Source organism: Lissotriton helveticus, chromosome 8 (genome assembly GCF_964261635.1).
Source record: "Lissotriton helveticus chromosome 8, aLisHel1.1, whole genome shotgun sequence".
NCBI lineage: Eukaryota > Metazoa > Chordata > Amphibia > Caudata > Salamandridae > Lissotriton > Lissotriton helveticus.
Window position 1 is genome coordinate 398,259,059 of NC_136069.1, and position 17,476 is coordinate 398,276,534.

Genomic DNA, 17,476 nt, shown 5'->3' on the forward strand with positions numbered 1-17,476 from the left:
AGTTCTGTGAATCGGCCCCAACGTCTCAATGTGCATAAAGCTTAAATTGATGCATTGGAGTAGAATAGGCTATAAGTAGTTGATTGGCCGAAAAAACCAATCCCTTTTCCCATCCTGGTATGTTGTAACCTAAAAGTCTATCAACGCTATAATTGGAATGGTTGCAGGAAGGTGGGATATAAACCATTTTATCATCAATTTTCCAGTGTAGTGGCTTTTTAGAAGCAACGTATTCTCTGTTACCCATGATATCTGGTCAGCTTTGAAGAAGAGCTGTGACCACACTCACACACACACATGCACACCCACACCCACGCACACACACACACACACACACATATATATACACCATACACACATGCATTTTCCTCCCAGTCACACACACACACTCTAACACACACATTCAGAATGTTCTGTAAATAAAATAAAGAGAACAATGTTTTACTCTTTCCAAATGTTTTATTGAGTATTTGATTCCAAAACAGAGGTATAAAGGCGCAAATACTAAGTTGTTTTTAGCCTTCCAGCCTCAAACATAAGGCCGGGGCACATAACTAATGTACTTTCCTCTTCCAGACAGTTGCATTGCAACATTTGAGACAAAACCAAGTGCAGCAAAGCAAATGATTTTATCATTTTATGCATACAAACATGAATTTAAAAAGTCATAATTTACAACAAACCCATGTTAAGACAGTACCAGAAAGTAGCAAAGCATTTTATATAAAAGCTGTCACACCTAGCACCAATTATTGCTTTACATTTCATTTCCATGCAGCCAGAACTGCTTGCATGCATTGTTAGCCAATGAAGAACTAACAATTCAATGGCTTAAGCTTCGAAAAGCGATAATAGTTCATGGTTTTTAAAGTGTGCGTTCTTTGGCATAATCTAGAACCTTTACAATAACCACGCTTTGTAAACAGCTTATAGATCGCCCATGAAGTCACATGTTTCTTCTAGAAAGTTCCCTTTAAATTGGAAATTGATGTCCAGTAGCAGAACAGCTACTCTAAAATGTGACACTAACAGCGATACCTATGAGTGATATTGCACAATAAAAATGTTCAGTCTGTGAAAGGCATTGTTGGTGCTCCTGGCAGAGTGTTGGCTTTAAAGGTACCCGGGCAAATTTGCAGGAATGCAGACGAATTTGCATGGCATTAAAAGTGCTACATTTACCCATGATGCATGTGTTCCTTTTCCCTGAAGCTTCCCTCTCAAATCGTCAAAAGTCTATTTGTAGACATTCAGCCAACCATAGCGATGTTTTTCGTTCATTGACATTCCCAATTTAAACATTGATATGCCTTATTTATTTTTCATAAGTTCCACGTTTCAGTTCTTATCTATATTTTTTTTACTAAAATGATGTTTTGTTTTAGAGCTTAGAATTGTCTTAGTGTCCACGTGATCCCATAGTGGTTAGTACTCTGCGTTGTGCACTTTCTTTATATTATGCAGCATCGACTGCAGCTTGTGTTTCACGGGGTTTGGATGGATGGCGAGTTTTTCTCACTCTTCTTCTTAATACAGGAGCTGCGAAAAACGAAGTAGATCTTTGTATCAGTACACATAAAATCAGTAACGTACAGCACAGAACATTTCTACCAATTGGTTACTTTTTTCAATACTACATGCTGACGAATTGCATAATGCTCTATGTAACTAGATAGCCTAATCTCATCACAAACATACTTATGAAATACAGCATTAAAGATAACCAGTAAATCATAGGCTTGATAAGATATTTACCTATGTCCAGAAAAGGCAGCATAGTGTATTGAAAGCAACATCACCTGAAAACGGCCCACACCATTAAAGACATAGGGCCCAATTACGATGTAGGGCGGAAAGCCATCCGACAGCTTGTCAGAGGCTTTGTGCCCGACATCGATGGTTTCCCTCTAACTGGCGTATTACTATATCGGCGATCAGAGGAAACCCCGCGGGGGTTTCTGCTGTGCTCCCGAGGGCCTCCATGAGACCGTCAGAGCGTTGAAAGCCATCATAATCCCATGACAGCGGAGCCAGCCTCGGCTCTGCCGTCGGTATTATGATGTCTCTTTCCCACATTCTTTCCATGTCGGTCTTTCTGACATGGAAAGGCTGTCGGAAAGTGACTTTGGAGGCCCCGTAGCAGCCCCCCTTCTCACCTGGTCCTCCGCTATGCCCTCCTAAACATCCCTGTACATGGTGCAGGCAGGTTCAAAAACATCCCTTTTACAATTTCAGCTTCTGCTACGGGCCTTTTCCACCGCCGCACAAGCTACAGCTGTAAAATAGATATTTCCGACCGCGGTCGCATCCAAATTCTGCGGACGGAACTGCTGACCTATGGACCTATGTACAGACGGTTCCAGTCCGCAGTAGCGTCTGACCGACATCGTAATGAGGCCTTTACTATTGACAAAAAACCTATCCCCACTCTAGCTAATGAAGTCAGACTTATATAACTAATTAAAATAAATAAAGTCATAAACTGAAAATAAATCAGCGAGAAGGGCAGGTAGCAAGGAATGCCAAGGGGAGGTTACAGGACACTTAACAGACAGTACAGCTGAGTACACTAACTCTCCTCTTTCACAACAACACAGGAAATAAAGACTGTTACCAAGTACGGACATAACAAACTCAAACTGTGGACTGACATAGGTTGATACAAACAGTATTTGGGAACTTTGAGGGGTCAATAGTCTACAACCAGTTTGACAGGAAACTATTCAGGAGGCTTTTTGTGCTATGAGTCAGAGTTAAAGTTATTAGAAACTATATTCCAAAAAATAACCGAAGAAAAATGGCTGCAGGTGGAAGTTATGTTGCATTTGAGAAGCAGGTTAGAGTTAGACACAAAATGCAATGTTGACCGTGGCTGTTAAAATAGATTTAAATGTATATGCTAACGTTGGTTTCAAAAACTGCAATGAATATTTGCACAATCTGATATGGGGTATGCTCTATAGTGGTTATGCAACAGGATGTCACAATACCTAAATCAACAATAGTATGCATTTGCTTGTTAAATCAACTATCATTTAACTTGAATTTTTTTGAGAGAGAAAGTGAAGTGTCAGCGAGAGACAATAATGAGAGAGAATGATGGAGAGATGGTGACAAATGTGTTAAAATGAGGCAAGAAAGTAAGGAAAGAAGGTAGAGAAATGTATAAAATTAGTTATCAAAAACTGAAAGCCTGTGAGAAAGGGTAAGAGGGAATAATTAAAAAGACCAGTGTGTTGATTTCACAGATAAATGAGACAAATGAAGCTTAGCCCATCCATTCTTTAAGGGAGACCTCGGGGATGAGTAAACTACCTTTTTAACAGCATTTGGATTAAACTGAAGAAACAATGCACCTGGCAAATTGGTATTCCTGAGGTATTGACATTTGTAATTATATGTTCTTCTGTGCTGCTTGCAAGTCATGTGACCTTTCTTTCCTAGGACTCAGAAATAGCCACAGATTCCCAGAAGTTGTGGAATTATTTTTCTCAATAAATGTTTGTCACCAATTATGCATGTGAATATTTTGATGGTGTATATTTATCCATGCATTAATGTAATCCAAAAAGCGCAATTATATTTTCGAACTTTTTTCTCCATGGGAAAGCTATTTGCACCCATTGGTAAATTCCATTCCCTAACCCCCTACCAATTTTGTTATGTGGCAATGTGCTACCACCCTTGCTTTGACGCTTAGGCCTCTTTTCTTCTCAAGCAGTTGTGGAGTCATGCATGCTCAGGAATTATGGCAACCTGCTAAACCCCTCTAAATGCAATTAATGAATAAAATCACCAACCTTGCATGTGTACAACTAGGGGAATTTCAAGATCGTTTATCCATGCAAGCTGCACACCTTGAAGTGGAATTCTTAGAAACCACATTATCCCACGGTATTGGCCCATAGTTGCATTTGTTTGGTGAATCAATGGTTCTGTTCCTATCCAGCCATTCATCTATTTCTTGTATATAGCACTGATGATACCACACACTGCATCTGTTAATTTTAAGCACAAATGTATGTTCGGGTGCAGACCGAATTATTGGCTGTTAATGTCCATCAGAAGCTAGATGTGGTTATTAGCAATTGGGTTCCATTTTGTTGGGGGTTTGCCACCATGTTGTTCTTCCTGCTCAGGCTAGTTGACGCTGCTCCACATGACCTGTTTGCTGGACATAGATGGAAATAGAAAAAGGACTCGCCCCTTTTCACTCATATGGGGGACATCTTGAAAGGAGCTCCCCACCACAAAGGTTGTCCTGTCTCCTGAGCATCCTCTAGGTTGTATTTTTATTTTATTGTTTACTATATACATAAACATAACCCACCCCCTTTATACGATCCCTCCAGCTGGATATAATCACCATGCCTCTCTCATATTGATGACCCAGATATCCCACTTCGCCCGGTGTACAGTAACTCTCTGACTGTCATGTGACCCATTTTTGTTTCTCAGGTTTTCCACCTAACGGGCAATAAGTCCCCTTTTATTTAATTATGGTTGTCTACCTCAAAAAGAGGCTGTTATATTTTTATGCATTCCTTGCTTGCTGCCTATCAATTTGTAGTCCTTCTCCTGTTCTGTCACTAACCTATTGACCTACCTCTTCTTGTTGCTCTTACCTTACTAAGGTCTCATGACCTGCGGCTATCTCAACTGGACAAACGCATCGACTCATTTGATCTCTTGGACACACTACAATCAGGCTTCCATAAGGACTGTAGGACTGAATTTGCGATGCTCAACATTGTTGATGACATCCATCACTCCCTTGACAAAGGGGAATCATCCCTTCTCATCCCTTCTCATCCTTCTCGACTTCTCTGCTGCTTTCGATACTGTCAACCACTCTATCTTACTCAACACTTAAGGATCGGTTCGGCTTCAATGGTCTAGTTCTCGAATGGTTCACCTCCTTCTTTCAGCACAGATCCCAACCAATTAAAATCAACAATTGCCTCTCTGAACCCATTCCTGTTTCCTTGGGTGTTCTCCAGGGGTCTATTCTCTCTCCTTCTCTATTTAACCTCTTTTTGGAGCCCCTCACCGTCATTCTTAAGCAAGCAGGTATTAATTATCACCTCTATGCGGACGATACCCAACTTTACTATAAAATCAAATCCCATGCAGACATTCTGCACCTCAATGATACCTTGTTTAAGATTCAGCAATGGTTCCATCTCAACCACTTGAAACTCAACCCCAAAAACAACCAGCTCCCCATCCAACATTGCTTTTCTGTCCTTAAAGCCCTCAAGTGCTCCTTGTCCCCCTCTAGCTCAGTTAAATCTCTCGGAATAAGCCTTGACCAAAACATCAGCCTCACCCCCCACATAACAAACGCAGCTAAATCCGCTCTCTTCTCCCTACATCACCTCAAAAAAATCAAACCTTTTATTCCTGCTGATGAATTTAAATCTGTTGTTCATTCACTTGTCCTCTCCAAATTGGACTATGGCAACGCCTTACTCACCGGAACACCTAAAGTCCATCTAGCCCCAATCAAGTCTGTCCTCAACCTCGCGGCCAGGCTTATTTTGGATTGGAAGAGGTTTGATCGCATCTCCCCTATCCTCAAAGATCTCCAATGGCTTCCCATCGAAGGCAGATCCTCCTACAAGAACGTGTGTATTACACACAAAGCCTTACATCTTCAAACCCCACTGTATCTCTCACAAAAACTTCATGAAGTGGGCTGCTCTAGAGACTTGAGGAGCTCCAATACCCTCATTCTGGTTCCTCCCTTGGTTCACAAGAAATCCACCCAATCTCGCTCTTTCTCCGGCTTCGCTGCTTTCAACTAGAACTCTCTCCCCAAGGAGTTATGTTGCAACCCTTCATATGACAGCTTCAAAAAAGATCTCAAGCGTCACCTACTCCACAAAAACTGGGGTCCTTAATTCGAGCCTCCTTTGAGCTCCCACAACATACCCAGAATGGTACGACGTTTCTCACCACATCATTCCTGACTCACTTCCCCTGCCTTTCTCCTTCATCCTTCCCCTATCCTCCTTCTAGTTGCTCCCTTACAATCACTGCCTTTTCCTACATGCCTGCTCCTCTCCCCTCTCCCTCTTCGGTCTTTCCCTACCTCCTAATGTTCCCCCTTCAATCCCTGGCCTTCACAATAACACATCTATCCAAATCCTGTAATTGTCTAAATGTACTGTTTATTTTTCTGTTTATCTATTTATCATTAATCACATTTGGCTCACATGTGTACTAAACACCATTCCGTAACTTGTTTTCCACTTCCAACCCTGTAAAGTGCTCTGATACCCTCGGGTCTAACCAGTGCTATATAAAACCGTTAAATAATAATAATAATAATAGCAAGGGAAATACAAATGTATGCCTTTGCAACATAAACGCTTGCACAACTTAAAATCTTTTTCCTTTGCTCTTATGTAAAATCAGTGAAACTTTCGAAGTAACTAAATGGAAAACATATAAGTCCACTCAAAACCTTTTCACTGTAATCTGTGTCTGAATATTACCAATTTCTTCCAAATGATATCAAACACATTAAAAATCGCTATTGGTTAATTAAAACAACATACAGCAGCAGTATACAAAAATCTGAAAAATCGTTATTTCTTAGGGTTTTGGAAATGTAAGGAAGAAACATGAACAAAAAAAAACCTAGGCATCTTAAAGAGCATTTTTTTTCATTTTTGAAACAACGTTCATGTTACTAGGAAACATCAAACTATGCTACTTCATCTCATAATTGTACACAATTAGCTCCTTTATTTATACAGCCTGATTATGAGCTGGAGCAGCTCCTCCGCTAAGGCGGAGGAGCGTTGCCCCACTGATCAGGTCAAAAAGGAAAAAATCTCATTATAATATCTCAATGTTATTATCATTTTATTTTTTCTTTGTTGCTCAGCTGGGATGGGAAGGGGCAGAGCTGGCCTCTAACAGAGGAGTAGGAGGAGGAGTGGTTTGTACTCTAAAGTGCACATGGTGGTTTGACCGTCATGCGCACTTTGCATGTTCTCTGCCCAGGCCGCCTTACAGCCTAGGTGGAGAACATGCCCTGGCTCCCTGTCCCCGTCTGAGCACCGAATCACTGCATTGTGATTGGCTTTGGGGAACCTTGAAGCCTGAGTGCTTCCTACCCTGGAGTCCTGGAAGTGGGTGAAGAGGACAGAGAGGCGGCGTCACTCAGGTAAGTGACCTGCCAAAGTTTAACGAAGGTTAAGTCATTCACATGCTCTGATAATTATCAGTTTTGTTAAATAAAACCAACCTCGTAATTCTGACCCGTGCATAAACAGAGATTCACAAATGGATTCAAATTAACTGAGCCACTCGTAATCAGGCCCATAGACAAATGAACACAAGTTTATCAAGGCTTTACATGGCCCTTGTGCCAGGTAAGAGGATGCAAGGACGAGGCAAAACGTAGGAGTGATTTATCAAGCCACGCAAGATCACCTTGCATGGCCCTGCATGGTTCGATAAATCTGGAGTAGCACAAGGCAGCAGAAATAGCTGCAATGCGTTAGTGGTAGGTCTGGGAATGTAGCAAAATACTGTGCCTTCCCAGGTGAGGGGGAACGAGGAAAAATATCTTTATTTCCCCTCCTTTCTAACCTCTTTCTATGGTATTCAGACACAATATCGAGTCACAAATATGGAGTGACACTAATATCAAGTTTTTAATATCATGTCAAAAATATCGATTTTTAAGGTGAGTAATATAATTTACAATAAGAGTTGTAAAAAAAAAAGTTATGTAATTTGACCTTTGGATTGTAATAATAAATGCGTGAATGTCTGTTTATTAGTACAGTTGCTGTAAATAACGTGTTACTAGACAGACCTTCTAGGATTTCAGGATTCAGTGATTCAGTGATTTTTTTTAAAACTTGCTAAATTGGCAGTTTTGTGAAAAACCTCAATTTTTTTACAGAAGTGCCCTCAACATTCGAAGAATGTGACCCCTACTTTTATTGGACCAGCGTATACTGCTATGCCAAATAAAACGAAGGAGTGAGTGGGCAGCTGAGATGTTTTTTTACTCACCTGCCTGTTGCTCTATCACATTCACCTGCCTGGAGGCCCCTGGAACAAGCCTCCTCCAAAGAAGAGAAGACAGAAGAAGACCAGAAAAAGACAGCAGACAGAAAGGAAGAAGTAAGAGAAAATACAGAAGGGAAGAAAGAAGACAGAAGAAAAAAAGAGAACACTGCTGCTGCTTGGCCTGAGACACCAAAGAGCAGGTAAGTTTGTGCAAGCCTGGCAAGATGCCGTTACTCTGCTCCCCTCCCCTCCCTGAGCACTCTAGCCATCCATGCGCTGAAAGCGGATGGTGTGACTGCTAAGGGTTTACGGGAGAGGTGGGAAGCACAGTGCATTGGGCCCTGGGAGAAACACATGGTTTTGTTTTCAAAGGAAAAAGAGCTTGGGCTCTCTGCCTGTGAGCCGGTGGCGGAAACCACTGGGGTCAATATTTGAAAAAGAAAGAAAAAATTATTTGCTGCTGAAATGCTGCTAAATTTTGATTTTTCTGCCTTTAAACTCCTGTTTTTGTTCTGCTAAATGTGTGAATATCCTGGGAGGTCTGATTAGATCAGAGTTCTCTTAACTAGCATGTTATAAAGAGACATATGGCATATTGTGTGTATCATATGAATGTCATTGGGCTATATATTTATATATGTGTGGTTGTGAGTACACACACATAGAAATATATATATGCATATATGTAGCATAGATACATATATGCATTTAAAGTATCCTATACCTTGTATCCGTCTGACGTTGGGTTGTACTCTCCTTGTTTGTGGATCTAAAACAATAAAACAGGAATTATTAGTAGCTGTTAAATTTTTATTTTCTTTGTAAGCCGGATGGTCCTGTCCACCTTATTTAACGGATGCTCAGATAGGCGTGCATCTTCCAAAACAATTTTAAAATACATGCGTTCTGACCAACAGTAATAAAACACTTATATTTTTTGTACTGTGTGAGCAAGGCAGTTTGTACCCTAGTGCTCATTTAATATGTCACAAACCCGAATAATTGAACATAACCACTTGCATTTGATATTCGCTTCCATTATCGTAAGAAGTATATACTTGTAGATGTTTTGTGATGAAAGAGACAACAACTTGTAGTGTCAAAGAAGAGTGGTTGCCTGTTAACTCGTCATTGTAATGAATAAAGTCAAGTGCTCGTGGTGCGCCTTACATCCTACCTAATTCAGAATGTACATAATGAAGAAATGTGTTGATGGGATAATAAATAGGCCGGGGTAAAAATTGTGTTATACCTGCATAATCTTTCTTAATTTCCAGCACTTCATGTTAGCTTGTTACACAAAATTCCTAAAATTACATCATTTTGCGGCATAATTTCAAGTTTGTTCTTATAAAAATCCTATCATGGGGCATAGAAAGATTGTGAACAAACAAATCACAAACATCTGTTGTTCAAAGCACATTCCCTTCTGAGCTTTCTTTAGAGTCAAATGCTTCCTCACATCCAAAATGGATTAAATTAATGTTGTGCTAAAAAAATAGATCTAAATGTCATATTAACATTTCGTGTAATTTTGCACAGTTTTAGTTTTTCAATTTTTTTCAGAAATTCTATGCAATTATGCAAAAGAAAAAGATGCCAATTTTACACACCCCTAACTGAATAATGATTGCAAACTCTCTTTATCCCTCCACTGTTCATGTAAATTGGTACGGGGGAATTAGTTTAAGCATTTGAATTTTGAAATTACTGTGGGAAAAGATGTGTCATTGGGCTTTGCAAAAAAAACTATTTGCAGAATTGGAGACTGAAAAGTATAGCAAATTTGTTACATTTACTAATCGTAATACTTTATGAAAGGAAGAAGGAATGAGAGGAGTGGCCCATCCCTGACTGTTTTCTCATAAGTTTCTGTTTTATGAACAGACAGGCAATCAGGACGTGGTGGGTTATCCTTTGAGGTATTAACATGATTTCATAAAAACCAGATTTCCCACACACATGTTTCACAAAATATGAGGGAAACCCTCACCCACCACCCTGGTTGGCATGCTTCGTCATTGGGTGTGCCACATTCATTCTGAATTAATATAGGGATGAATGGACTCCCTGTTTTCTGAAATTGGACAAATGTGGCAAACCTAGTGATGAAGAATGCCGACTAGATGAGGAGGTGAGGGTTTGCCTCCTATTTTACTAATCCTAAAAGTCTTACTATAGACTCCTTGTATTCCTAATACAAAGAAAGAGTGTCATTGAATGATGAAATACATGTGCTACTTTATGCATGTGACTATAGAACAATTTTGATGATAATGCTGACTCTGATGGTATAAACCTTGATCACAAGAATTCTTTTTTGTTCAGTTTATGTTAGATAACATTAAATAAGTACAGGTTTAACAAACTATTTGAATGTCAAACATTGGATGGGCAAATCAATATCGCCCTTCAAACACACCCATTCATTTAAATATTGGGTCGGAAGATATTATTAGAAAGATAGGGTAAACATGAGTTTACATGCTTGCCGAGTGAGGTGGCAATAAAGTATCTTCCATAATTCTGTGATCAACCACAATGATTATTATTGCAGTAAATAAAATCTTAAAAATCGTATCAGCAAAGCTAATGATGTAAACATACAAGTAGATGTTCTCGCAGCAAAGAGGACCGTTAGTTTAATCGCAAAGGGCTGTTATTTTGAGATGTACTAAAAGAATTACATTTTAAGGCCTCTTGTGCAAAGTAAATATTAGGCCCAATTCCCCAAGCTTCTTCCACTCTAATTCAGATCCACGATGGAATATGTTTCAAACCCTACATTCAAATGTATACCTTGATTCATAATAGCAAACTTTGCATATATTTACATGAAATGATGTTACTAATTAGTGCATGTTTTCAACAAGTGCAAAGATTCTTTTGCAGTAATAAATCGATACAAGGGCGTGAATGACATCAAGTGTAGATTGGTCCTAATTTGCATAGTTTTGTATTATTATTCGTTTACAAAAACAAAATTAAGATCAAATACATTTAGGTTACTTTAACCTCAATGTTATATTGGTCCACTTTCCTCTGAGACTGTGCTATTTTTATTCAGCAGCAAAAATCAATTTTGTGTTTTATCAACATTTGCTAAAGAAGAAACAGTGAATATTTCCTCAGCTAAACAGGACTGACTACTGCACCTTGAGACATGCCTGTGCAATATTGAATATGATTCTGAAGAGTGTCTAATGGTAAATTAGCATGACCCAGGAAAATTAGAAAGTTTGGCCTTTGCAGAGCAATAATTGTATTCCTAGGGAGTTATTGTAGTGGTAATGTCATGGAAATTATACCTTTTGAAGAGATTGACATTCGCAGGTTCTATTACACATTTCTTTTCACTTACACATGAATGAACCAATCATATAAGGACCTGACTATTTGTGAAAATGCAAAGAAGACTAGTATTTTGGCACAATGTGGGGGGAAAAGGTTTTCCATGTGTTTTCCATGTGAAGAAAGAAGAAAAGAACAATATCTGTCTATGTTCATTGCTATCCTCAGACTAACATTACAGATTTCATTTAATGCAGAGATTCCAGTGCTTAAAGAGTTACTAATAATGAACTCAAGCTAGTAAAGATATGAATGTATAAACGGGAAATCATCAAAATAAACACTGATCCTTAATGGGAACCATAATGTTGATATAGATTATGCAAATTAACTTAGCTAAATTGATAAATAGTAGGAGCTAAAGGTTAGGGTTTTAAAGTAATTAGTCAATAAGAATGCCATTACAGATTTCCTGAGAAAGGTAGACCATACTATATGCAACATGCAGAGAGTCCCGAAGTTCTCTAATATCAAGAGAAATGTAAAGGACTTTAATTTGGAATGACCTTCATGTAAAGCAGTACAAATTAATTTTATAAAAAAGTGAATGGTCTTATTTAATACAGGCATATGGTCCATGCATTGTTTTTCCCTAAAACCTTTCTAAGGAAAGTCCTCTGAGGATTCAGAAGACATTAGTGCACACTGATTGCAGATGGACAAGAAGCCTACAATATCCCTAACCTTGAAAATATAAATTCCACAAATAAGGAACTTGCATACTATTTGAACCCAAATTGGCTTGCACACATAAATAATAAATGTGATTATGTTCAAAATAAAAATGGTTCCTAAAGAACAAATGGCCCAAGATATTATTGAATAAATGTGCAGTACTGTTGCAAAACTTGTGCTATGTAAATAGTGGTTAGTTCCAAAAATATGTTAGCGACAGTAAATTCATGAGATTTGAATGTGCCAAATGCTGTTGATGATGAAGAAAGAAAACAATGGCATTATCCAGTCTCTGGAACCTACACCCCATCTTTGATTAATAGTTACAAATGGGAAATTCCATTTAAACGGAGCTGTATTGTATCCAGTGTTGCCTACAACTGTCATCTTGTTTAGCAAGATCTTATTCCACTGAAACTCAAAGAACAATAAAGCATTCTTAATATTCCTTATGACCACCCATAGTTAGAAATTCTGTCCCTTTTCAATATTAGCAATAGTTTTAATGTCCTACAGGCATTGTGTAATTCTTTCCCATAATACACAGATAAATATGTGGAAATCAGTAGAAGGACACATTTTACACAGATGTTCTATCACCATAGAACTTTATGCGCACCTTTTTCTTTGATTTACAGGAGGTTTGTATTATATATGTGAAACATATAGCATATCCATGCACTACTATGCCCCTGTATTTGTCTGTCCTATATATGAGTGTGCCATTTATATTTGATTTAGCCTACTAAGGTTTTTTTTTTGTTATTGGTAAATTAAAAACATTTTTGTAAACATATATTTCTATGTGTGTAATTTAATATGCCTAAAACAAATATTCAAACAAAGACCAAGAACTCACTAATGCTAACAAAATAAAATTAATTAACTCTTAAATCAAGCATGTGCGTGGGGCAATTTGAAAATTAGTAGGAGACCCTTTTGGCTCATATCATGTTCCCTGCTCCACAGATATCCACCAAGGTATACACAAGTACACACATGCATTAATGTTTTTCTTAGATTGAGAATTGCTCTTTAGACCACATTGTGCTAACCTTAACATCTAAAAAGTATTGCCATTTAACAGACAGTAAAACATATTAATATGCATTTGGAATTAGTGTTGTAAAATATATTTATCCTCTAAATGGGTTTTTGGAAGTGCATGTATGTTTTAAGGGTATTTGTAAATGGTCAACCTACCCATTAGGGAAGCCATGTACTAATAGAACATGTAGCTAATATGAGAGGATGCAAAGACATGCAACCAAATGCGTACTGAGAGCAATATGTGTCCACAAAGGCAGAAGGAATACAAATCATAGCATCAGACTGAGATGAGAAGGGATAGGAAGAGATACACTCTTGGATGGTTGCAACATTAAGAAGAGGTGGGTTTTAACATTGTATTTTGTTGAAAGGCGTGTTATGACTCAAACGTAGAGCAGGAAAATATGAATGAGGTTAGACTAGGAATTAAAGTGAGATAAATTTGAATAGATCAACTGCTCTGAATGTCTTACCTGCCTCCTTTTGAATAATAGAAAATGGCATAAGATGGCTATAAATGTCAGATAGACCTAGGAAACTATAGTGGGTGGTATTGGATAGTTGTGATGAACCAATTAAGAAATATATATGTGTGTTTAGATCAAACACAAATACATGAATACATACACATTACTGCAAAACAAAATGAACACATTACATAGAAAATGATGACATTTATAAGTTGGTGCTCCACTGTATATCACTTAAAGCTGCCTTCCTTATGTACCTTCCCAGCTCAACTTTCATACTGTAGGTCAACTAATGTGCTATCAAAGATCATTTCTCTTTGTATTCAAAGCAAACGGCAGACATTAGATGTAAATATTTTCTAAACCAATGGAACTCCTGATACTCCAGAGCTTATACTTTTCTCTGCAGTTTAATAAATGCCTCTTATATATATTGAGAGTGCCTCGTATGGATCCATTGAACTTCATAGAATAAACAAACACATACATTATATGTGGTGCAAGCTAACCTTCCCTTGTAACACATAAATTAGTGACACTCACTGTGATCATTAACTCACATTTATGAACATAGTTGTAAAATGAGGTGCTTTCAATGAACTGTAATTCATTTGCTTGCTGTACTATATTAAAATTCTACTATCACAATGAAAAACAATACACGTCAACAGTTTAAAAATTGATTGTCAATAGATGGCTATATTTATTGGTTATTTATTTAGAATGTTAGCATTTTTTTAATTCAGCTCAAATATTTTTCTTTAAATTTGTGTCGATGGTTGTTAAATTGTTCAACATAAGTTATCTGAAAAGAAAGACAATTGTTTAACATGCCTTATTTGTTAAATCATGTTGGGTGGAATGAATATTCATTTCTTGAGCATTGCAACTTTCTTATTCATAATCTGTTTTGGTCAACTTGATGCTTTGGAGGAAGTCACTAATTGCTAAATCCTTTTTGCACATGCAGAATTTATCTGAAATAAATATTCATTGCGCTCCATTTCTGTTAAGGTGCTTCATTTTAAAGACTGAAATGCAACTCTCGATAATTATCTGCGATAAATTGTTTTTAATAAATTTGAATGTTTATAATCATTTTGGATAGTATATTCAATACAAAGATAGATAGATTTGTTATTTGCAATAAAGTTCAGCCTTTAAAACGGAAAGCAGCCATCTTAATATAGTGTTTCCACCACCAATGCCTGTTACGGTTCCAGAGGTTAGTTGTTCCAGCACAATCACTGACCTCCCTGGAGAAGCTTTTTGAGTTCTTCTTCATCAAGTGAATGAATATCACCTTCGAATTTGGTGATCTTCGTGACTTCTGATAGGATACATGTACATGACATCAATTTTCTTTACAATAAATCAATAAGCAAAAAAAATAGACATACATTTATGGGGAGTTGCATGTTGTAATGCAACTTCACTTTCACCAGGGTGCCTGGCATACAATTTAATCCCTAAAACTTGTTTTGAACAAACACTATGCTATCTTACAAATGTATTCATAGTTGTGTAATTTCAGAGTGATTAGATCTATTGAAGATCATAGGTCCTCTTAATAGGAGGAGTGGAAATGAAATTCTGACCTTTAATGAGGGAAATACTGTTCTTAATTTCAATTCTATATTTTACTATAACATATGTTCAAAGTCTATTTATTGTTATAACATTATAGCCACTGTCTATGAATGTTGAGCTTTCCAAATCTTCTTACATTTAGTTGGGAGAGAATGTATTATAACATTTTTAATTGTATATAATGGATTTTCTATACACTTAACACTTCATTTGTACATATTCCAATTTAAACATGAATGTGATCAATACGTGTGTCAAGGTGTACAAATGTAATATCTTAGGTAACTGATTATTATTGAAGTATTACTTAAGTGGTATTCATTAGATGGGCATAATTCAATTCCTTGTAAATAAGTAAATAAAGGTCAACCAGAAGAGATACCATATCACCACTACCTATACTGAAAATCCGCACCTAAAGAATATCTAGAAATCAACATAGTTATCCTTTAATATGAAGTATACTGGTATTTTATGCAAATGGGTATTTAGTTTACTTGATCATTTTTTATTCAGCTGTGTTACACCAGCTCTTTTGGATGCATATATATTTACACCCTTGTCTCATTCTTAAAAGCTTAGCATCTTTTGATTGGGTCATTCTTTTCAAGCCTGCGGAGTCGATTTTCTAGCATAGTGCTGTCTCCTTTATTCTTATTGAGAGACTAACATGAGATAATGAAGGTGTTATTCTTGATCCCATTAGTCTTCCAACATATGTGTGAGCCCGATGGCTAGCATAGTGCAGGCCATGACCTGCAATTCTTTACATTGATAAATGATGCACAAATATTCCTCTTAATTGATTCCTTAAGCACTTCTGCCCCTGATACATCATTATGTCATCTTGATACTTTTTCTGATTAGTTGCTATAAAACTTTTTAAAGCCCGATGGAGGTGTTCATCCATGATAATAAATTGATCTTGGCCTCTAATCTCGTTTCTAAAAAGCTGGTGCCATACCTGGCTCCTACTACCACGATGAAGAATCTAGGCTTTCTAATAAGGAAAAGCTGTCTTTGCCAACCAAATTGGGGGGTCACTCTAAAATCCTGTCAATAATAGCTTCATATCTTTGGGTGCTTTCTCTCCGTTTTAAGGAGAGTATTCCTCCCTTTAACTGCTGCCGGGTGGCAGGCATGACCATGTGTACCAATGCATACACTAACGTTGAGCAATATCAAAATATTTCAACTACCTTGCCCAACATAATTGGTTTCCTATGCACTACCACTTCATTCTGAATGCTCTGTGCATGGTGTTCAGGTCCTGATAAGTAACTGGTCTTGAACTTCTAGCAAATAAGTTCTAGAACTGGGGTGAATCCTCACACCACAGGGCTGCCAGTAATTTTTTGGTTCAAGCTCACCCCTTTTGCAAAGTTCGAATTGGGAACATACAATTGGAGACTAGGGCACCAAGCACTTGGAATTTGCATGCTATGTTTGTCACAGCAAAAGCAACAAACTGGTCATCCAGGAAAAACTAAAGATATAGTTGTTTGCAGGTTAGCCAGGTTTGATGTCTGCACTTGAAATAGGTAACTCTATTTTTATGCTGCACCATACTAATGTTCTATAAAATAAATAAACAATCCTGGCTCCTTACACTTGATTTGAATGTGTAAAAGTAGAAAATTGTGATATTCATCCATGTTTCAAATGGAGTTATCTATGTTGTTAAACCACAGCATGGTTTACCATGCTAATGCATGTTGCTTTTTAGTGTCCCCTTAACATTGGTCCTCAGTTTGTGGCAAGTCATTTTTTGAGCAGCACAAACAAAATATGTTACAATTCAGTGTTTTAACTTTAGGTAGTTAAGTTACATTTGCTAAAATTATGATGTTTTTAAAATAAAGATTAGGATTACAGTAAACAGGTCTGCAGACATAACATGTCCTTTACATGTAAAATGTAACAGTGCTATATTTCTGCACCCTCTGAAAGATCATAGAATGCTGACCTTTCTTGAAGTTCTCATTAAGCACCAAACTACATAAGTACGCTCCAGCTACCATCTTAGTCAGACTAGGCATTTTGCAAGACTGGTTTTGCTAAAGTAATCATGATCACTGTCTAGTTTCCTTTTGTTTCTTTCTGAATATATTGAATATCCAGTGAACATCAAATAAGTGAATTTCATAATGCTGTAATTTATCATTTCATACAATGATTCCCTGAAATTAGACGAGAAGTTGCTGCAACCCTAGCAATGGGCCGGATTATTAAAGATCATCCTTTACTACAACCATTACAACTTCCTCATTTCCACCTAATCATAACTGCAACGCTTTCCTGGTTCA

The 17,476-nt window shown here is 37.5% G+C and overlaps 1 protein-coding gene across 14 annotated transcripts in view; it reads right to left on the reverse strand.

The window, feature by feature from the left end:
• Positions 1-439: 439 nt before the first annotated feature.
• Positions 440-17,476, reverse strand: part of POSTN (periostin) — a 158,368-nt gene continuing 141,331 nt past the window's right edge. For 3 of the 14 annotated variants that reach the window (XM_078657219.1, XM_078657217.1, XM_078657214.1), the window contains 3 exons: positions 14,833-14,910; positions 8,759-8,803; positions 1,317-1,539 (listed from right to left, as the gene is read on the reverse strand). In XM_078657219.1, the coding sequence (XP_078513345.1) occupies positions 1,457-1,539; positions 8,759-8,803; positions 14,833-14,910 (206 nt within the window). In that variant the 3' untranslated portion in view covers positions 1,317-1,456. Of the gene's footprint in view, positions 1,540-8,758; positions 8,804-14,832; positions 14,911-17,476 lie in introns of all 14 variants that reach the window. The other 11 variants (XM_078657224.1, XM_078657222.1, XM_078657227.1 and 8 more) reach the window with 6 other exon arrangements.